The sequence below is a fragment of the Xenopus laevis genome, chromosome 4S, assembly GCF_017654675.1.
Source record: "Xenopus laevis strain J_2021 chromosome 4S, Xenopus_laevis_v10.1, whole genome shotgun sequence".
Classification (NCBI taxonomy): Eukaryota; Metazoa; Chordata; class Amphibia; order Anura; family Pipidae; genus Xenopus; species Xenopus laevis.
In genome coordinates, this window is record NC_054378.1 from 12,285,442 (window position 1) to 12,308,826 (window position 23,385).

General features: G+C 40.5%; 1 protein-coding gene across 50 annotated transcripts in view; it reads left to right on the forward strand.

Moving 5' to 3' along the window:
- The window catches only part of madd.S (MAP-kinase activating death domain S homeolog), a 69,244-nt gene that overhangs the window by 35,678 nt on the left and 10,181 nt on the right, over positions 1–23,385 (forward strand). For 7 of the 50 annotated variants that reach the window (XM_041561952.1, XM_041561951.1, XM_041561953.1 and 4 more), the window contains 15 exons: positions 146–205; positions 645–750; positions 5,247–5,433; positions 6,535–6,685; positions 7,024–7,233; positions 10,200–10,253; positions 14,247–14,347; positions 14,576–14,656; positions 16,223–16,378; positions 17,215–17,320; positions 17,693–17,755; positions 20,580–20,700; positions 22,625–22,730; positions 22,865–22,975; positions 23,264–23,371. In XM_041561952.1, the coding sequence (XP_041417886.1) occupies positions 146–205; positions 645–750; positions 5,247–5,433; positions 6,535–6,685; positions 7,024–7,233; positions 10,200–10,253; positions 14,247–14,347; positions 14,576–14,656; positions 16,223–16,378; positions 17,215–17,320; positions 17,693–17,755; positions 20,580–20,700; positions 22,625–22,730; positions 22,865–22,975; positions 23,264–23,371 (1,721 nt within the window). The remainder of the gene's footprint in view (positions 1–145; positions 206–644; positions 751–5,246; positions 5,434–6,534; positions 6,686–7,023; positions 7,234–10,199; positions 10,254–14,246; positions 14,348–14,575; positions 14,657–16,222; positions 16,379–17,214; positions 17,321–17,692; positions 17,756–20,579; positions 20,701–22,624; positions 22,731–22,864; positions 22,976–23,263; positions 23,372–23,385) is intronic. The other 43 variants (XM_041561954.1, XM_041561956.1, XM_041561961.1 and 40 more) reach the window with 11 other exon arrangements.

Consider the following 23,385-nt stretch of genomic DNA (forward strand, 5'->3'; position numbering starts at 1 on the left):
CTGACTGATTCAGCTCTACACGTGTGTATTGAAACAAACGATCTTTCTTGGAAAGATCGTAATTGTTACGTCTATGGCCACCTAAGGTCATGATTTGTTGTTGGATATTAGGTTTGTGTTACTAACCTTGCATTTTGTGTCCCAGTATTTGGGCTTAATACTATAATGGAGATTATTGCAGACTCCGGTCCCGCCCCTGCAGAAGGTGGGTGCCTGTAGCTTGAGCTCTGCGTGTCGTTACATTCCCAGCATCCTCTCTGCCTCGCTATTAGGCTGACCCGTTACCCATTCCTTCATTGTCACCTCTCACTATGCCTTGTGCTTTTCTTACCTGTGGTGTTTTTTGGTCATTATTCCCTTGTTGTCCCCAAAAGATGTGACCGCTTCAACTTCCATAAAGTTCACAGCACATGGGGTCCTGGGTGCATCAGTACAGCCATATTTTCTATTCCTCAGTGACTGTTAGACTTTCTTTGACACTATTATCTGTGTGGTCCTTATTCCTTCTCTGTTTCCTCACTCATTTAGTTATTTCTTTCTTGTTTTCCTTTCTTTTTGTATTCTTTCTGTCCTTTGCTCTGTCTTTTGTTAGTCTGGCCTTGCTGTGCTTTTAGTAACGTTCACTCTCTGATTTTTCCCAACAGGCAGTAACAGGCGTGCTCTTGTTGACCAGAAGTCTTCAGGAATAAAGCACAGCCCTACAGTCAAACGAGAATCTCCCTCTCCTCAGGGGAAATCAAACAACTCCAGGTAGGCAGATTCTCTGTCATTTAAAAGTTTGTAACATCCAATCAATCCAATTCAAATATATCTAGGACGGCAAAGCTAAAAAGGACTGCAGTTCAGCTGCTTTTTATAGAAAAAACTAAATAAAAAAATGGAAGGTGAAAGGTATGCTGTTTAGAGTTATTTTAGGGGATTTTAAAATAAAAGGCTTACTTATCCTTTAAACACCTACAGCAGGGGTGCCCAGGACGTCGATTGCGGTCTACCAGTAGATCCCGTTAATGTTCTTGGCAGACCGCGACCTGCCAGTAGTTTAAATGGCAATTCCTGGCCGAGATGTCAAAGGTCTCGCGAGATGAGACCTCGGACGCTGATTCCATTCGGATTCCATTGAGTGAACCCAGCAGGGAACTCACATAGCGGGGCGCCAATCCTACAATCAATGCACTCTGGGGTAACAGGACATCGTCAGGGCAGCAGCAGCAGCTTCTCTCAGCGCACAGAAGATGATTACTCTAGACAAGCCGCACCCTGGGCTGCAGCCACTTCCCTTTTAACTATGTACAACTTAAGATGGCCACAGACGCAAAGATCCGATCGTACGAATTAATGTAAGATCGGATTTTCCCATCTCCCAACCTGCCAATAACCATAAAGATCAAAGTCTTACCATTCAGAAGTAGTAAGAACAGATCAGCCGATGTTCTGCCCCTGACAGCAATCGTACGATAGTTATGTCTGACAAAGCCAGTGACAGTCTCCCACTGAAAATCGTACGATCCGCAATAGACGCAGAGATATTACCCGCAGCCGAACCACAGCTAACCTGTCCGATCGACTAAATGACCGATCTCCGCCGGACGAAAAATTCGGGACTCTCCACACAGGGTCCGAATATCTAACGATTCGATTCGTACGATTGGATCTTTGCGTATATGGCCAGCTTTAGCCTGCCAGCACAGCAGTCTGTTGCTCCAGTGTGTGCGCACCCTGTCAGTCCCTCTATTCTGCCCAACTGTCTCCACCAGGCATTCCTTACAAACACCACTCTGAGGGAGGACCATGAGAGCTGTAGTTGTGTTTCTTGAGGTTCGTATTCAACACGCGAGCAAAACAATTTTAGGGAAGGCTCGAGCGAACTGTATATAAGGCTTAAGACTATCTTCATTGCTGCTCTTACAAAAGTCTGTAACCTAAACTTCCTAAAATGGAAATGAATCATATCCCTTTACAGTGGAGTACAGGCAGCACCTGCCTTAAAGGAAAAGGTATAAAACTGTACACTTATTAGTACAACTTTTGTGACTACATGGGACCCAGGTGAATGACATAGAGGGGAATTTTACAGCTTTTTAGGAGCATTCCTAAGGGATTTTTAGGATAATTTTTGTCAATGGGTGAAGTTCAACCTTTTATAAATGTGCCCCTAGTGTTCACATAAAAAATTATTATGGTCTCGTAATTTAGCTATTGATAGGATTTGAAGTATAAAAGTGAATATTAGTATAATTATTAACAAACAATTTATTTTTATCAAGGTAAATCTATTCTAGATAGTATTCTAACCATTTTATGGGCTTGTGATACTTTTTCTTGTGCCGTACGGTAGATAGCCCACTATTTTTATCAAGGTAGATCTTCTGATGGGGGCCAGGTGTTGAGAGTAGATCCCAGGGTAAATAATAAAGTCTGGCCACCCCTGACCTACAGCATGTGGTCCCAGCTGTTTGGCTTGAGGCAAATCAGGCTGGCCAATAGAATTTGAAAACAGTGGGGTCCAGTTTTAGCAAGTAAACAGCCGTGTTCATGTAACAGATCAGGTTCCATTGTTCCGCTAGGCTAATGTGATGATCTGATATAATAAGCTGTCAGAATGGAAATCGTATCCTTCTGCTGATCCTGCTTGGAATTCAACTGCTGAGCCTTGAATTGTATCACTAGATAGAATGCCCCTAAGGGAGGCTGAGCCAGCAGTCTGTTAACAACTGATACATAAACACGTCCTCTGACCACTCCCTTCTTGCTGCCCACTTCTGTTTTTGAGGTTTTATTATTTGATGAGGCCAAAGTTTTTCTTCAGTTAAATACAGTGGGGGTCGTTTATCAACACTGGGCAAATTTGCCCATGGTCAGTTACCCGTAGCAACCAATCAGCGATTAGCTTTTTAAAGCCAGCTGCAAGTAGAACAATGGATGCAACAATCTGATTGGTTGCCATGGGTTATTGCCCATGGGCAAATTTGCCCAGGGTTGATAAGTGACCCCTATTGTTTGATAGTTGCTCTTATTGGCAAAAGATTTGTTTGGGGGTTCCCATGTCTCTATAATGGTAAATGATCGAGATACAGAACTTAAGAGCTGCTTACTCATAACGGTCATTACTCTAGGTCATAAATGCCTAAATTATCCAGGACAAAGGAGAAGGAAAGGTGCTATTTATTTGAGGGTGCCAAAAGTTAGGCACCCCAAGTGATTGTATCTACTTACCTCACACCCCGGGCTGGTGCTCCTATCAGCAGAAAACTGCCCCGGCCCGGGGTTCTTCTGGCGAGCACCAGTGATCGATCCGCTTCCTTTTTCTTCTTTCCTCCCACAACTGCGCATGCGTCTGCCCCGGGAAAGTGGTTTCAGCTAAGTATATACAATCACTTGGGGGTGCCTAACTTTAAATGCAAAAAGCATCTTCAAAAAGCATCTCCATACCTTATCTCTACTAAAAATCACTTAAATATTAAGTTTCAGGGCATACAGGCAGATTCAGGGATATTTGTTGTCCGACGACAAATCTCCTCTTCTAATCTAATCTCCCCGAACTGCCGCCCCTGCCTTCCCGTTGGCTAAAATGTAAATTGCCGGCTTATACTCGGGACGGCTTATACTTGAGTATATACGGTAATTAATCTTTAATGGAAGCAAAATCAGCCTATTGGGCATGTTTACATGATTTTCTAGATCCAAATTATGGAAAGATCCATTATCTGCTAAACCCCAAGCATTCTGGAGAACAGGTCCCATACCTGTACAGCGAAAAAAAGGAAATAATTTTTAAAAAATGCAATTATTTGGTTATTATTTGGAGTCTTTGGAAGATGGCCTTTCCGTTATTCGTCACTTTCTACATAATGGGTTTCCAGCTAATGGATCCTATACCTGTAGTAGCAAGATCTAGCACACAAATTCTTGATACTCCCATTTGCAAGACACTGCAGAACTTAAATAGTAATGCAATATGTACCCTGAGGCATTTTGCATCATAATATCTTGTAGGTGTCCTATTAAACATAAAGACAATTGTGAATCCCATGACTATAACAGGAGTTATTTTAGGGAGATAATTATTCCCTTGTGTCATATGAGTTTCTATTCTCATTCGCTAGAATGAGAGGGATGTGACGAGCTCTAATTACAGGAACCAAATGTGTTGGTTAACAATAGGAACCACTAATTATGAGCCCAAGTCAAGGACAAACTCCCATTAACCCTTTCTTTTCACCATGAGTCTGTATGACACTACTATTACATTTAGCACTGTCGGCTAATTCTGGTGAGAGTGGACCCCCTCGTTGTCAGGCATTCTGGTGGGCAAGGCAGCCACTGTGCCCAATCACCCTGTGTGTCTATGCACCAATGAATTTACAATGCAGATTCTAGGGATGCACCAAATCCACGATTCGGTTCAGGATTCGGCTGAATCTTAAGTGCATGGCTGAACCGAATCTAAAAAATTAGGGATGCACCGAATTGACTATTTTGGATTCGGCTGAACCCCTGAATCCTTCACAAAAGATTTGACCGAATCCTAATTTGCATATGCAAATTAGAAGTGGAAAGGGGAAAACATTTTTACCACCTTGTTTTTTGACAAAAAGTCAGTGGATTTCCCTCCCTCCCCTAATTTGCATATGCAGAGCCAGTTCGGCCAGGCAGAAGGATTTGGCTGAATCCGAATCCTGCTGAAAAAGGCTGAATCCCGAACCGAATCCTGGATTCGGTGCCTCCCTATAAAAAATAAATCATGTGACTTTTTGTTACACAAACAAGGAAGTTAATTTATTAGCCACACACTGTGCACCTGGTTCTCTTATTCCCTAATATAATTTCCCTAATTCGGCCGAATCTTTCACAAAGATGCATTTGTGATCCTTAAAATAGTGAGTCTGGTGCATTTCTAGCAAAAAACAAATCCTCTGTTAGGCTACACATTTATTGTTATTGTTACTTTTTATTACTGATCCTTCTATTCAGGCCTCTGCTGTTCATATTCCAGGCTATTGTTCAAATCAATGCATGGTTGCTAGGGGAATTTGCAAACTAGTTACCAGATAGGTTAAGATGCAAATTGAATAAAAAGCTAAATAACTCAAAAACCTTCCATAATAAAAAATTAAAACAAATTGAAAATTCATCACTCTCTAGATCATACTATAAGTTATCTCAAAGGTGAACAATCCCTTTACAAGGTGAGTGTGGGTATATGTCTCGGCAGTCACTGATAATTTTATTTATTTTTTTCCTTGCAGTGAGAACCAGCAGTTCCTAAAAGAGGTGGCTCTGGGCGTTCTGGAGGGCCAAGGTGTAGGATGGTTGAACATGAAAAAGGTGCGGCGATTGCTTGAGAGTGAACAACTGCGCGTCTTTGTGCTGAGCAAATTGAACAGGTCCATCCAGACAGAAGAAGATGCTCGCAATGATGTCATCCAAGAAGTGGTGAGTGAAAGATTGTTGAAATTATTGGATAATCTATCAACGTGGGCTCTGATTTGGCCTCAAATCTTGTAATAAATCTGTTTTATTTTATGTCTCGGATTTAAAGGAGAATTCAACCCTTAACTAAAAGAAACCCTACCCTATGTGGACCCCCTCCTCCCTCCCAGCCTAACTGCTACCCCGGGGAAATGCCCCTTTTTATCCCTTAATGCAGATTCAGGGATCACAGTTCACGGCAGCCTTCTTCCGGAGCTTCGGCAATTTCGGTCCATTTCGGCGCATTCGCAGTTGTCGCAAACCGGGAAATTTCTCCAACTGCTTCGCCAGTCTCAGTTTACCAAAGACCCGGTAGATGGCTGCCATGAACTCTGATCCCTGAATTTGCACCGAGTGGTTAGTAAAAAGTTAGGGGCATTTCCCCTGGGGGCAGCTAGGCTGGGGGTAGGGGAGTCTATCAGGTTGAATTCTCTTTTAAGGGTAAGGCCACACTGGGCGTTTTGGGGAGATTTGGTCGCCTGGCGACTAATCGCCTCGTCTTTGCGGCGAACAATCTCCCCAACGCCGTCCCTCACTCTGCGCCGTAAAATGAAAAAAAAAAACCGCTGGCGCCAAGCACACGCAACGGCTCGTTTTCCGAAGCTGCCTCACGAGGAAACTTCGGGCGACTTCGGAAAACAAATTGCTGCATGTGATAAACGCCGGCGTTTTTTCGTTTTAGCCGGCACAAAATGAGGGAAGGCGTTTGGGGAGATTGGTCGCCGCAAAGACAAGGCAACCAAATCTCCCCAAAACGCCCAGTGTGGCCTTACCCTAAAGAGGTTGTTCACCTTCAAACACTTTTTTTCAGTTCAGTTGGTTTCAGAATGTCCACCAGAAAAAATACTTTTTCCAGTTACTTTCTAATTTTTATTTGTGAACGTTTTTCTACAGTTCAAGTGTAAATTTTAAATGGGTGGTTCACCTTTAAAGAGATACTGACACCAGAAATTAAACTCTTTTTTTTACATCTATCATAATATTGCCTTTGAAAACTACTTTGCCAGAAACTGTTTTCACAATGCTCTTCATTACCTGTCTGATGCCCCATATTCCTGTTTGTAGGAAATAAGCCGAAAAGTTTACAGGGGCATGCTTGACCTGTTGAAGTGCACCGTGTCCAGCCTGGAGCAGACTTACGCCAATGCTGGGCTGGGAGGAATGGCCAGTGTCTTTGGCTTACTGGAAATCGCTCATAGCCACTATTACAACAAAGGTAAAAGCTTGGGGTGGGAGACTAATTATATGGGAGAGACAAAGGAAAGGAGAATCTGTTTGTTGCACTTTATAATATTAAGAATATGGTTGGTTATTTAATAACTTACTTTTGCTTTTTTCTTTTTTATTTCCTTACCACATCTCTCTCCGAAATCTCTTTTCTCTGTACCCCTCTTTTATATCTCCATTTCTTTCACTACTCTGCTGACTACAACTTGATCCTATCACAAAATGCTTTTCTTCCCTACCCCTGTGCACTCCTCCCTGCTCCCCTGTGCTCTCTCTTTCCCACTACTGTGCACCCTCCCACCACCCATCATCCCTTATCTCTTTAAGAACCGGAGAAAAGGAAGCACAGTCCGTCTGCCGATGGAGCTGTCACCCCTGTGTCTAGGGATCCTGTTTCAGCCCTGAGGGTAGAGTCTCGACCTGCCCCCCAGCTGCCTGCCAAGCAGCTCTTGCCCCGCCCTTCAGGCCCTGCTGGCAGAGGGCCACGCGAGTTTGACACCCGGAGTCTTAAAGAAGAGAATTTTGTGGCTTCCATTGGTGTGTATAGAGTGGCAGGGAGGGTACTTGAGGCATCACCAAACTCTGGCTCCACCCTTACACTTCCATTGCTTGTGCTCAGACTTACCCCATGGTCACTCGCTCCTCTCAATATTCCCCCCACTGCTAATTTCTTCATGTCAAGCTAGGAACATGTATTGTTTTTAATACTTCTACGAAGTGTTGGACTGGCCCACCGGGATACCAGGAAAACTCCCGGTGGGCCTCTTGCTTCTAAGCATTTGGCCTATTTCATGGTCATTCCCTATTTCTTTATGAGAACAAAGAGGCTTAATAATAGAGGAATATAGTATGTAGAGAAAAGAGACTAGGAGAATAAAGAGGTTGAGTGAGGAGAGGAGGTATAGTAGTTTGGAAAGTGACCCTCAGCCTAAGGTTTCGGGGGGCCCCTGGCATCCCAGTCCGACAATGCTTCTAGGCAATGCTTTAATGGAACAGTTCAGTGTAAAAATAAAAACTGGGTAAATAGGCTGTGCAAAATAAAACATATTTCTAATATAGTTATGTAATATAGAAGGGTTGGAGTGAGCGGATTTCTAACAGAACAGAACACAATTTCCTGCTTTTCAGCTCTCTAACTCGGAGTTAGTCAGTGACTATAAGGGGGGCCACATGGGACATAACTGTTCAGTGAGTTTGCAATTGATCCTCAGCATTTAGCTCAGATTCAAAAGCAACAGTTATGACCCATGTGCCCCCCCTCAAGTCACTATTTTATCACTAATAGCACTAAGGCTTTAGACACTTAACTGAATTGGTAATGGTGGTTGGACTGTCATGAGAATATTGTCTGCGGTTGTGTTTCAGTGTGTGGGAAAATGTGCCTTTGATGGATGAGCCCCAGTGATTAGATTGAGTTGTTAGGCCTGTTTATTTATGTTTTGATAGATGACTTGGGTGAATTAATGCTCTGATTGTGTGTATACGTGTGAGTGTATTTGCACCCATAAAGGCAAATTGTATTGTTTATGAGTGTGTAAAACTCTGTATGGTTGTTTATAACCATACAGAGAATCCTTCTAGCTTGAGTTGAGTAGGTTGATGTTTTGCTTTTTCCCAGGCTTAAAGAGGGAAAATGAAAATTTAATATAAGCTTCAGCATACCGAAATAAGAAGTTTTCTATATATAATCAATTAAAAATCCTGTACCATTTCTGAAATAATCTGGTTTATGCTCAGTATCCCTCTCTCAGCATCTGTTTCTCTTAATTCTCTCTTCATGCAGCAGTTGGGTGTCAGATAATCATTTAGATAGTTAGATTCAGTATGTCGTATAGGGGGGCTTCTTTTGCCTAGAAGATGTATTAGAGCTCACTCTATTAACACTCTATGAGGGTTATGTAATAGAAAGCACAATGTTTGCCCACGAACAGTGACTCATAGTAACCAATCAGCAGGTACGATTTACTGGTCACCTGTTTAAAAGAAACCATCTTATTGGTTGCTATGGGTTACGGCTCCCGGGCAAACTTAGTGACTTTTATTACATTTGGGGGTATGTCTCTCTACATGCAAGACTTGTGCAAAAGGCAGTTATTTTGTTAGATTTTGTTTGTACTGGAATCAGTTATTTGAGTGAGCTCTAATTCATCTGCTAAGAATGGAGCCCCTATAAGATATATTGGATGTAACTGTCAATGAATATCTGACACCCAACTGCTGCATGAAGAGAGAATGAAGAGAAACAGATGCTAAAAGAGGGATAGTGAAGATAAACGTGAATATTTCAGAAACGATGCAGAATATTTAATTGATTGTATTTAGAAAGTTTCTTTTTTCAGTATCATGAAACTTATGTAAAATTTTCATTTTTGAGAGAGTTTCCCTTTAAGTTGCAGGGACAAACATTTCTGCAATGTCTAACTATAAGACCTTACCATGGAAAGGAAAAACATAATTAACTCTTTTATGAGCCCTGTAGTTGTTTTCAGTGGCATCGGAAATGTTTTGGATTGCAGCAAACTTTGTTATTGAACACCGTTCCACAAGTAGCCTGATCCAATGGAATGGCAAGGTTTTCTTTTAGGGTTGTGGGTTTCCAATAAGCACTAACTACTACAGTCTAGGAGGGAGCATTTTTTTAAAATGGGGAGACAATAAACGGTACCGAATAGGCAGAGAAGCATAATGTGATACTTCCTGCATCAGGAAATAAAGCGTTTGCTGTTCTTTCCAGGACAGAACTGCAGGAGGCACTCCTCTTCAGGATTCTTGATATTAGCCATTTAAAATCTTTTAAAGGGGTAGTTCACCTTTCAATTAAGTATTTTATAGCACTGCTAATTTTAAGCAACTTTTCCATTGACCTTCATTATTTTTCTTTTTTATAGTTTTTGAATTATGTGACCGCTTTCCAGTGGGAGTCGCTGACCCCATCTTAAAAAAAAAAAAAAATGCTCTGTAAGAATAGAAATGTATTGTTGTTATTGCTACGTTTTATTACTCATCTCAATGAGGTACCACTAGTCTTGCTCTGAAGTAGCATCTTCCATAGGCTGTTACCGGGGTATCATTGTTTGTTTTCTCATTACTGCCAAACATGCCGGCTATCTTTTCTTTGTATGTAGATATATATATAGTTGTTATTAAATACATATATATATATATATATATATATATATATATATATATATATATATATATATATATATATATATATATATATATATACACATACGTACACAAGGAGATATTTATGTAAATGTACATAAATATACTTATTGTTCACTATTCTCTCTAATCCTCTTTCACCATCTCACTCTTGCTCACTAATATAAATGACCTACCTTGTAGGGGGTGTTACACTGTACCTGTCAGAAATGCCCTCTTCCTTCTGTCATCTCATAGGGTGGGTTGGGGATCTCTGTTTCCATTATTGGCCTGTCTGACCCGCCGCCTTTGACACTCTCTGTCTTTCTCTCCTGCTTGCAATGCATCTTGGGTAGAGTTGTGGAACACGCATCGGGAAGTGAAAAAGCAAAAAGCTATGGATAAACAGAGTAAGAAATGCTAGAAACCCCCTAAGCCTTTCTCAGAACTGCCAGCAGGCTGACCCCAGCCTCACATGCACCCGGGCATGGCACATTACACAGTAGTAGTAATATATTAGTAGTAGTAGTAGTATATTAGTAGGGATGCACCAAATCCAGGTTTCGGACAGGATTTGATTTCGGGATTCAACCAGGATTCTGCCTTTTTCAGCAGGATTTGGATTTGGCCGAATCCTTCTGCCCGGCCTAACCGAATCCTAATTTGTATATGCAAATTAGGGGTGGGGAGGGAAATCGTGTGACTTTTTGTCACAAAACAAAGAAGTAAAAAATGTTTTCCCCTTCCCACCCCGGTGGGATTCGGTTCGGTATTCGGCCAAATCTTTTGTGAAGGATTCAGGGGTCTGACCGAATCTAAAATAGTGGATTCGGTGCATCCCTATATATTAGTAGTAGTAGTAGTATAGTAGTAGTAGTAGACCAGTTGTTGGTTAAGCCTTACCCTGAAAAATTATCCCATGGCAGCTGTATAGTAAATAATATTTTATACCGTTTGCATTGTGGTTCGACAGTTGAAGTTACAGCCGTGAGCCATATTATGCCCCCAAGGTAGTTATTATTGACTTGCAGAGATATCGACTACCTCAAAGTCATCAGTTCGATAATTATTCAGGCCTAATGTGAACAAAACCTAAACTATAACTGAAACAATGCAGTGTTTAGGAACGTTATTTAGAAGTGGCTGAAGCTACTGCCTTGTATGGGCTAAAGGAAGCTCATTTCTTGATTTGCAGGTTATAGGGAAAACGTACACCTCTTTTTGACATGAGTCCATTCCGTTGTGCTTATGTAGAAAACGTGCATAATCACTATCTGAACTGTCGGCAATATTACACAGACCTACTTGATTCCTCAGATTGAGAGGAAATGATGATGGTCTGCCTCTGACTTTCATTCAGCCCCCTATTTCACCTGGGACTTGAAGTCTCTCTGCTTTCTAGAGAATCTAGAGTGACTTTGATTCCTAGAATCTATCATTTTAACATGAAACAAGAAGAGGGAGGAGTTTGACTCTACAAACCTAAGAGGGTGGAGAAAGGGTCCCTGCAAGTCAAACAATCATGGTTTCCTATCATACCAAGAAATCATGTATAGAAATTTATATATATATATATATATATATATATATATATATATATATATATATATATATATATATTATTATATTTCTTTTTTCGTTAGTTCAGGTAAGTGATGCGCAGGTCAGCCCAAAACTCTGGTGGGTTTGGGCTGACCACTTGCCTCCAGAGGCAGGTTGTGGGTTGTTAGCGAGCCATATTCATCGCTAGCTCCTCCTCAACCTCTCTGTGCTGCCCAGCCAGTGATGGGTTGGCGCTTACATATATACTCGCTAAGCTGTACCTGCCCCTCCAATGATAGAGATGGGGGTGGGTGCATATAAATCGAAGGCCTCGGTCAGGTTGGGTTAAATGAAAACTATGCCCCCGAACAATGTAGGTCTCTATAAAAAGATATTGCATTAAACAGCTCATGTCTAAAACGCTGCTTCATATAAATAAACCATTTTCATGATAATATACTTTTTTAATAGTACCATTGGGTAATTATAAATAAAAAAACTGCCAATTTAAAAAATAAGGGCCTCTCCCTGGGATCCTAGGATTCACGGTGCACACAAACAAGCCAAACAAACCATACATGTTAGGTCATACGAGCCAATTAACAGACAGAGTTCTGTCTTTTGCTTCCTACACTTCTTCCTGTTAGAGCTGCAGTATTTCTGGTCAGGTGATCTCTGAGGCAGCACACAGACCATCACAAATTGGTGGTTCAAGGCAAGAGATGTAAAAGGGCAAGATTTACTCAAATATATATAATATGTCACTTAATTTGATGTAAACTATCTGTTGCTTAAATAATCATTTTGGGGGTAAAGTTTTCCTTTAAGGTCAGACATCACTAGTTCAGATAGTGTTCATGTCAAAAATAGGTTTTTTTCCCCCTTTAACTTTAGAAGCGAGGCTAGTGTTACAATTTGAGAAATAAATATCTCCAAAAACCAGCTCTGGATCATTATCTCACTTGTGACTTGGCGGCAGTTTGTGTCTTTAGTTGTATCTATAGGAATACACTGTGTAATGTTGAGAGGTGAGTGGGGTGTTCTGGCAGATTCAATCATGACGAATGCTTTGTTGGGGTTTCTTTGAGTTTAGTTACTGTGGTGGTGCTCTAACGCCTCCCTATAAAACCCCACCACGCTCCTTTCTACCACGCTTCTTCAATGCTTTATTGTCACGCTCTCATCTTTTTTTCATACCGCTCAGCTCCATTAAACTGGTACTTGGGGAAAACTGTCAGTTTCACTAAGCAACATGGGGGGTTTATGCAGAAACATAGGCAAACTCCGCCCTAATCCTGTTATCCATAGACGCCAAACATTCATTAGATTCTACCGCAATTAGAAACAAAGAAAAAAAAATCTATTTGGCTGCAGTAGTCTTTACCCATCTGCATAACCCCGGCAGTGACCATTTTTGCACCAGTAACATTTCTAAGCAGTCAGTCGGCCAAAATCTCTTTCTATAGTTATAAGTAAACCCGAGATGTTCAGTCCGCTGATTCTGTTTAGAATACACATTTGGAAAGATCTGTTTGTGTCCTGCTGTAAATTCAAGGAGGTGGTTCACCTCAAGGTAAACTTTTAGTATGTTATAGAATGGCCATTTCTAAGTAACTTTTATATTGGTCTTCATTATTTATTTTTTTTACAGTTTTTTTAAGTAATTTTAGTATGTTGTTGCAGAACATCACTCTACATCATACTAACAGTTAACTCAAAGGTGAACAACCCCTTATATCTGTTAAAGGAACAGTCACACCAAAAAAGGAAAGTGCTTTAAAGGGATGACAATATAATATTCTGTTGCGTTGTATTGGTAAAACTGGTGTGTTTGCTTTAGAAACACAACTATAGTTTATATAAACAAGTTGCTGTGTAGCCATGGGGGCAGCTATTCGAGCCCAGGATGCAGAGATAACAGATATGAATCCCATTGTATGTAACAGAGCATATCTGTTATCTGCTGTGTATCCTGTGCTTTTTCTCATTTTTCGTCTTTGAATGGCTGCCCCCATGGCTACACAGCAGCTTTTTTATATAAACTATAGTAGTACTTATCTGTTATCTACTGTGTGTACTTTGTTTGAATGGCTACCCCCTGGCTACACAGCAGCTTGTTTATATAAACTATAGTAGTACTTATCTGTTATCTACTGTGTATCCTGTGCTTGAATGGCTGCCCCCATGGCTACATAGCACCTTGTTTATATAAACTATAATAGTACTTATCTGTTATCTACTGTGTATCCTGTACTTGAATGGCTGCCCCATTACTACACAGCAGCTTGTTTATATAAACTAAAGTAGTACTTATCTGTTATCTACTGTGTATCCTGTGCTTGAATGGCTGCCCCCATGGCTACACAGCAGCTTGTTTATATAAACTATAGTAGTACTTATCTGTTATCTACTGTGTGTACTGTGTTTGAATGGCTACCCCCCTGGCTACACAGCAGCTTGTTTACATAAACTATAGTAGTACTTATCTGTTATCTACTGTGTATCCTATGCTTGAATGGCTGCCCCCATGGCTACACAGCAGCTTGTTTATATAAACTATAGTTGTGTTTCTGAAGCAAACACATCAGTTTTACCAGTGCAGCACAACAGTACATTATATTTTCATTAGTTTGACACTTACATTTTTTGGTACTGTTCCTTTAAGGAGAGCTTTTGATAGTAAACATAGAACTGTATGTAACTTCCTCCCCATCTTCAGTCTAATACAGTTGAGTTGCCCTTTTCTATTGTAGCATTGGCTCTACAGTACTTTGACATGAGTGTCTGGAATAAGACTACTAGATATTATTGCTCCCTCTGCTCTGTCTCATGTTCATTTATTTTGTCTTTTTGGCCTGCAGGTACTAAGCCCGTACTGCCTGTGGTTGACAGTGGAGAGACCGAGGAGAAGAAGTCTCAGATTAGCGCAGACAGTGGTCTGAGTGTCACATCTGGTTCCCAGGTTGGTGTTGCAAGAGTTTTATATTAAGTCTATATTAATTATATATGATATAGTGTAAGTCTATCACTGAGAAAACACAACAGATGTTTCCTAGATGGGCTCCTATGGCCTTTGTATGTTCATAAATACTGTAGTTGTTTCTTGGATTAAATTGATGAAACCGAGTATAACGTTTTCGGTGTCCACTCCTGACTATGCAATTTCTTTTCTCTCTCTTACTGGAAACAGCGAAGTGATCTGGACACAAGCAGCGTGGGACCCTCCATCCTAATAAGAAGCAGCAGCCAGGACTCTGAAATCAGCACAGTGGTAGGATCAGAACATTGAGAAGAATAATAACAGCGAATAGATGGGAGAGTAATGGTGGCCATATATTTAAAGAAAGAAATCCCAATGTTAAGCCAAAAAGTTTATGATCTCACCAGTAGTAAGTGCGGTCTGGGTGCTTATGCCCCACAGCTACAGCTACAGACCTACAGCTCAAGGTGAAGGTATCCAACCAAAGAAGAAAATGGCAGGCACTCACAGATCCAACAGACAGGCTTGCAAAAGAACTGAGAACTTTATTTTAGGCCACCAAGTAACTAAATACAGTAACCTATGTAACTAAATACATAGCGTTATGCGTTTCGTGCCTTTAGGCACTTAATCATAAACAGATCGGTATACCAAATTCATACCCCAAATCCACTAATCACTGAAATGCATTAATTAACCAATAGGAATGAAGAAGGGAGGGGCATTAAAAATAATGCACACAAAACAGGACTCAATCCCACAAGTAAAGAATTTAAATTTCAAGATGTGGCTCACCCAGTGCGAAGTTGGACCTGGGTGTACAAACCCCAGGTCTATCACGTTCAGGTGCAGCCTTAACACATCTAAAACATGAAGCGAAATAAATTGCAATTAATGTACCACACTCTCCGATGGCATCTGGTGGCTCGGGTGCTGCGCCCCGAACCCGTAGCTTGGGGAGTGATATTGACAATTTGTAGAGAAGGACACGCACTCCAGGAGCCAGATTGGTGCAGATAAAAGAAACTTTATTCCAGAAGAGCTAAAACAACAGTTCTAACGCGTTTCGTATCTGAAGATAATTAATGATAAACCTATATGATCAAGATCTTCGGATACAAAACACATTAGGACCGCTGTTTTAGCTCTTTTGAAATAAAGTTTCCAAAGCACTGACTGTCTCCTGGAATGTGTGTCTTTCTCTACAAATTGCATTAAAAACAATGTACAAAAAAGGAAGATAGGCATCCAAGGGCATATACAGTACCTATAGCAAATTATTCATAATTAATAAATTATAGCAGAACTATAATAGTCAAATATTCAAGAAAACAAAATCAAACAAAACAAATCATTTATAGGTCATTCATAATAACAGGATATGTTGCAAAATTCCATAATTATTCATAATGGCGAGATAAGTCAAAGTCATAATTTAAACCCTGAGGTTGTCTTGTTTTTAGTATCTACTTTACTCCTCTTTTGTTTAAAAGCATGGATAGATTGCATCCCCTAGGACCTAAAATAACTTTTTCAATGCCTATCACAGAGATAAAGGTTACATTACCCTTAGAACAGTCAGCTGGTGGCCATACACAGGCTGATAAAACCTTCCGAAGTCAGCAGCTTATTTGCCTGTGTTTGGTGCCAGCTAACGGACTTGCCCGACTGATTTTTACATCCCTATGTCCTACATTAGCAGCAATTATGATCTAAGGGCCAAACAATTGCATCAGCTCAATATTGCCCATATTGCCTAATGAGCAGATCTTTCCATGTATGGCCACTTCAACAGATTGGTGAGAAGTAAAATATGATGAAATTATACAGATTTAACATACCCATTTGCCCTTGCAGGTGAGCAACAGCTCGGGCGAAACACTGGGAGCCGACAGTGACTTAAGTAGCAATGCAGGAGATGCCCAGGGCGGCCCAGGCGGAAGCCATCTATCGGGATCAGGGGCTGTGTCCGACAGCGAAATTCAGATGAACTCATTCACAGGAGCAGTCTTTGTAAGAACAAAACAAAATGTTAATGATAATAGTAAAATTGCGATCAAGCTCTGGCAGGCCATTGTTGATATCATTTTTACTCTGATGCAAACATTGCCAGTTGAGTTTGAGGTTGTGTGCTGAGCTGCCAAAATATCAAAGATGGTGTTTAGCTGCTAAAGGAGGCCGAAAGCTTAACCAAAGAAGTAGCTAGATATGTTGTACATGATGTTTTGGGCTTCTGTACCAGCCCAAGGCAACCACAGCCCTTTAGCAGTAAAGATCTTTGTCTCCAAAGATGCCCCAGTAGCTCCCCATCTTCTTTTCTGCTGATTCACTGCACATGCTCTGTGCTGCTGTCACTTACTGAGCTTAGGGACCCACTCACAATATACAGAACACATAGAATAGAAATGTCACAATTTAAGGCTGATTAGTAATTAATACAAATAATTACTACATGGCAGCACAGAAACCAGTGCAATTAGCATCAGAATTTAATAATCAGCAAACCTGTAGCATCAGCTTATATTACAGGGGAAGCTCATTTTCTGCTGGATAATTAGTGACGAGCCCTAAGCTTAGCTTCTCAACAGCCAATCAGAGCCCACTGAGCATGTGAGTGTCACTGACACTTTCCGAGATGGTGACCCCCTGTGACAAGTTTGAAGTCCTGGATCATTGCTGCTATTGACAAGCTGAAACTTTATTGCTACAATTAGTTCAGCATATAAAATGTCATTTTTAGCCTTATTCATTTTTAGGATTCAGTTCTCCTTTAATGGGCTATTTAGGTGTAGGACACTGTTTGCTGTAGAATATTTTATACATATAACATTTAACACTTTCCTGTGCAGGCAAAGCCGCAGATGCTCCGCCCTGGTGAGAGAGAAAGGAATGTCAGCCCTGGGCGCCCACAGCAAGACTTGAGCCAACGCATTTACTTGTACGAGGGGCTTTTAGGTAAAAAGCAAATCAAATGACTTGCCTTGAAATCCCAATATCCTACATCATGGAAAACAATTGCCTTGATGTCCCTGTCTGCACTTTTTCCCGACCGTCCCCCCCTAATAGTCTTTATTCATAACCACTTTTTTACTATTATCCGGCAACTGAGGAATTAGCATAACTTGACCTGATTTGACATTCAGTCCCAACTTATTGCAGGGTTGTTGAGTTCTTCTTTTGTGACTCCAGTTTTTCTGTATACTATTCAACTGCTTGTATCTTTGTTCTTGTCACTTATCCCTGCCTTGTCTCCATCTCCACTTGTGCATCTCCCTTTCTTTCTCTTGTTCTTATGCTGCCTGTTGGTGTTGGCTCCCTATGCAACAGGAAGAGATAAGGGGTCAGTCTGGGACCAGCTGGAAGACGCAGCCATGGAAACCTTCTCATTGAGTAATAACTCCCACAGATTGACGTTTTGTGTGGTTGTGTTATGTGCTTTCTGTGCTCTGGACCTTATTTGCCTCCTTCTTTTTCTTTTACTTACATTGCAAGTGAGGGATTTGCTGAACTACATCTGGTAGTCAAGTTAAGGTTTCATCATTCAGTGGACAGCTTTTCCAGTTATCCCAGCTACATTTATACATACGTCTCTACTGACATTAAAGGGATTATATTCTGTCATGATTTTTAAGATGTAGTTTTTATTTCTAAATGACACTGTTTACACAGCAAATAATTCACTCAACAATATAAAATTTCATTGCTGAACCAGCAAGTGTATTTTTTTAGTTGTAATATTGGTGTGTTGGTGCATCTCGCCTACGAGGTCATTTTGCCTGGTCATGCGCTTTCAGAAATAACCAGCACTTTAGGATGGAACTGCTTTCTGGCAGGCTGTTATTTCTCCTACTTAATGTAACTGAATGTGTCAGAGAGGGACCTGGATTTTACTATTGAGTGTTGTTCTTAGATCTACCAAGCAGCTGTTATCTTGTATCAGGGAGCTGTTATCTGGTTGCCTTCCCATTGTTCTATTGTTAGGCTACTGGGGGGGGGCAAGGGAGGGGGTGATATCACTCCAACTTGCAGTACAACAGTAAAGAGTGACTGAAGTTTATCAGAGCACAAGTCAAGACTGTGGGCAGCTGGGAAACTGACAATATGTCTAGCCCCATGTCAGATTTCAAAATGAAATATAAAAAAAATCTGTTTGCTCTTTTGAGAAATGGATTTCAGTGCAGAATTGTACTGGAGCAGCACTATTAACTGATGAGTTTTGAAAAAAAATAAAATTTCCCATGACAGTATCCCTTTAAAGGGGTTGTTCACCTTTGAGATAACTTTTAGTATGTATAGAGTGAAATTCTGAGACTATTTGTTTTCATTATTTGTGATTTTTGAGTTATTTAGCTTTTTATTTAGCAGCTCTTTTAATTTGCATCTTAATAAATCTGGTAACTAGGGTCAAAATTACCCTAGCAACCATGCATTGATATGAATAAGAGACTGGAATAAGAATAGGAGAGGGGCCTGAATAGAAGGATCAGTAATAACAAGTAGCAATAACAATACATTTGTAGCCTTACAGAGCATTTCTTTTTTAGATGGGGTCAGTGACGCCCGTTTGAAAGCTGAAAAGAGTCAGAAGAAAAAGGCAGATAACTATATAAAACTATAAAAAATAATGAAAACCAATTGAAAAGTTGCTTAGAATTGGCCGTTCTATAACATAATAAAAGTTACCTTAAAGGTGAACCACTCCCTAAGATCTAATGTCAGAATTAAGGCTTACAGGGTCAGAGCAGACTACATGGTTACCAGAGAATTCCCGGTGGGGCCTGATTCCCATTAGCTGTGTGTTATTTGGACCATAAGCCTAAATTACCTACAATACTACATGAACTCCATCTAATTTGGACCCCCAAGCTAACGCTGGGCACTACACATTTATGTTGAGATGCAAACCCTTATACTTTACTTTCAGTTAAATGTGGCACCGTTTGCATTAGCTTTTTCCAGGAATTTAATTTTGCTGAATTACATTCGTCTGCCTTAGCAATCAGACCAGCAGCAACAGACCACGTCTACTCTCCTTGTTTGAAAGCTTTATTTATAGCCCCAGAGTGTTTTTTTTGTTTGAGATCTGGCAGAGCAAAATTAGATTTTCAAATGAAATTGTATTTGCAGCTATTCGATTATCCTTGTTTTTTATCTTCTCTAAATCTCAGATTATTCAGATAGTCCCACTATTCAGGGTGCAATAATAATTCAGCATTATTAAATAACCTCCAGCTGCCCATCACCGATACAAAGAAACCAGGCCACAGGCCAAGACATATAAGATATATGTTTTGTTAAAGGGATACTGTCATGGGAAAAAATGTTGTTGTTTTTTTTTAAAAAAACGCATCAGTTATTAGTGCTGCGTCAGCAGAATTCTGCAGTGAAATCCATTTTTCAAAAGGGTAAACAGATTTTTTTATATTTCATTTTGAATTCTGACATGGGACTAGATATATTGTCAGTTTCCCAACTGCCCCCAGTCATGTGACTCTTGTGCTCTGATAAACTTCAGTCACTCTTTACTGCTGTACTGCAAGTTGGAGTGATATCACCCCCCCTCCCCCCCCCAGCAGCCAAACAATAGAACAATGGTAAAGTAACCAGATAACAGCTCCCTGGTAGATCTAAGAACAGCACTCAAAAGTAAAATCCAGGTCCCACAGTTACATTGAGTAGGAGAAACAACAGCCTGCCAGAAAGCAGTTCCATTCTAAAGTGCTGGCCCTTATTGAAATCACATGACCAGGCATAATGACCTGAGATAGCGCCTACACACCAATATTAAAACAAAAAAAAATACACTTGCTGGTTCAGGAATTACATTTTATATTGTAGAGTTAATTATTTGCAGTGTAAACAGTTTCATTTAGAAATAAAAATCATAAAAATCACGACAGAATCCCTTTAAGCGGGGAGAATATTATCTCTTTTAATCCATGAGACAAAGCAAACTGATTATTTTTTAGACCATCAATGCTGTCCAATGTTTTTTAGTGTCATAAATGAAGTCAGTGGTTTATGTAGGCTGAGGAGTAATAGAAGTTTCTTGGAGGTCCATGGGATTTCCATTTATTGCCATTGGATTGCGTATGCGTATAAAGGGTTTTTATTATACCCATACAGTGTGTTTGTGCACGATTCGTTGTTTTTGCCTTGTGTAGCCAATATCCAAAATGCCCCTAATCTGTGTTCATTCCTGACCATCTTTTAGGTAAGGAGCGTTCCACTCTGTGGGACCAGATGCAGTTTTGGGAGGATGCTTTCCTAGACGCTGTTATGCTGGAGCGAGAAGGAATGGGTATGGACCAAGGACCGCAAGAGATGATAGACAGGTGAAACCTCTCTGCTTTTATTTTTCAAACCTTGCTAAATAAATATAAAATAATATATGGTCCTGGATAAAAGACATAATGCTTTAAAACTGTTCCCAGAGCTAACTGTTACCATAACAACCCATACTGCAAATGACATCCTGATATTCCTTTATTAAAGGACCAGTAACATCAAAATTTGTTTTTAAAAATGAAAAAAAAAAATATAAAATAATATATGGTCCTGGATAAAAGACATAATGCTTTAAAACTGTTCCCAGAATACAACTGAGCTAACTGTTACAATAACAACCCATACTGCCAATGACATCCTGATATTCCTTTGTTAAAGGACCAGTAACATCAAAATTTGTTTTTAAAAATGAAAAAAAAACCACCAACACATATTAAACTTTAAAATCTCAAAGTCTTTGTTTAGAAATAACTTACCGAATCTCCGCTTGCACTTCTCTTCAGAAAAGGCGACAGGGCGACAATCCATCGTGCGGTGCTCAATATCTCCTACCTGGCTATCTCCAGTCAGGGAGGAGAAATCGAGCGCCTCACGATGGATCACCCAATTGCCTTTTCTGAAGAGGAGCGCAAGCGTAGAATTCCGTAAGTTATTTCTAAATAAAGACTTTGCAATTTTAAAGTTTAATGTGTTAATCAAAATTTTTTTGATGTTACTGATCCTTTAAAGAGCACGTGCACGTGGGAATTTTCTAAAATATCTGTGGATTTCCATGTTGCTGTAATCTAAATGCTATTGCGGGAGCTTTTTTGCACACAGAGAATGCAGATTTCCCATTTGTGACAGCACCCTGTCTGATATTAGCCTAAATGTGGTGTATCTGTGAATAGCTCCCACGTCTGACAATTCAAAATTTATTTGACACTAAGCAGGGTTTCTAGCCTTTTTTTTTTTTTTAAATAATTATTTGCAGTGGCGTAACTGCTGGAGATGCAACTGAGCCAGGGCTCGCACCCCCACAGGGCCGCGCTGCAGCCGGTTGGATTCGGCTGCAGCCGCAAAGAAAATGCGCACGGATGAGGGGGGGGGGTCGGCTGCTGAACCTAGTTCCGTTACTGATTATTTGCCCATCCATGTCTGTCGATATCTCAACACATCTGGGCATAGAAAGCTGCAAGACTATTAAAGGGGTGGTTCACCTTTCAATTAACTTTTAATATGTTACAGAATGGCCTATTCTACGCAACTTTTCAATTGGTCTTTATTCTTTTTGTTATAGTTTGTGAATTATTTGCCTTTTTCTTGACTCTTTCCAGATTTCAAATCGGGCCCCATCTGTAAAGCTTAGGGATGCACCGAATCCAAGATTCGGTTCACGATTCAGCCAGGATTCGGCCTTTTTCAGCAGTATTCAAATCCTTCTGCCGAACCGAATCCAAATCCAAATTGGCATATGCAAATTAGGGGCGGGGAGGGAAATCGCATGACTTTTTGTCAAAAAACAAGCAAGTAAAAAATGTTTTCCCACCCCTAATTTGCATATGCAAATTAGGATTTGGTTCGGTATTCGGCCGAATCTTTCGCAAAGGATTCGGGGGTTCGGCCGAATCCAAAATAGTGGATTCGGTGCGTCCCTAATAAGGCTACACATTTATTGTTATTGCTACTTATTACTCATGTTTCTATTCAGGTCCTCTATTGTTCATATTCCTACCTCTTATTCGAATTAATGCATGGTTGCTACGGTAAATTAGTCTTAGCGACTAAATTGCAAAACTAAAGAGCTGCTGAATTAAAAAACAAAATAACTCCACAATTAATAAATAATGTCTCAGAATATCCTTCTCTACAACATATTAAAAGTTAATTCATAGGTGAACACCCCCTAATAAACACACACGGGGGGGGGGGGCTTTAAGCACTGTCTCCTATTGCACTTCTTTAGCTTTTCTATATACCCCCATCACTTAGGTATTTCTCTCTTGGCGACCATGACCGGAAGCGCTTAGAGGAAGACGAGGATCGCCTGCTGGGCACTCTTTTGCACAATATGATTTCCTATATGATCATGATGAAGGTATGTTTCCCATATAGATTAGGTTGTTGTGTTTCTGAGACTGTGTCTTTTTGTCGAGTGAGCTTTTTTCTTTGTTAATCTGTTATATTCATAATATAACGATTGTCCTGTGCTGTTCCTGCCGTGCCTCATAGGTGAATAAGACAGATCTACGCAGGAAGGTCAGGCGTATCCTTGGAAAGTGCCACATTGGCTTAGTGCACAGTCAACAAATCAATGAACTGCTGGACAAAGTGACTGACATGGTAAGGGAGAAACAGTTAATCAACCTGCACTGTTTTTTGACTGCTAGTTACTATCACTGGCCGCATCAGTAGGGTATTAGATGACACACATTATTACGCAAGCGTCGTGTTAAGCAGAGCTTCTAAAAGCCCATAATGTTCGATGATATCATTGTGCAAAAACATAGTGCCAGAGTTTGAATCTGTTGAGTCACTTGTCATTTGAGAAGCCAACAGACTGATTTGTAAGAGATATTGTGGCTGTAGCATTAATTGTGCAACTGGATAATTAGTTCAAACAATCAACAGAATGCCCGCGATCTAAGCGTTCGCCCCAGTGGGAGCCGTCACATCAAGAAGCAAACCTTTGTGGTGCATGCTGGGACAGACACAAGTGGAGACCTTTTCTTTATGGAGGTGAGTGGGTACAG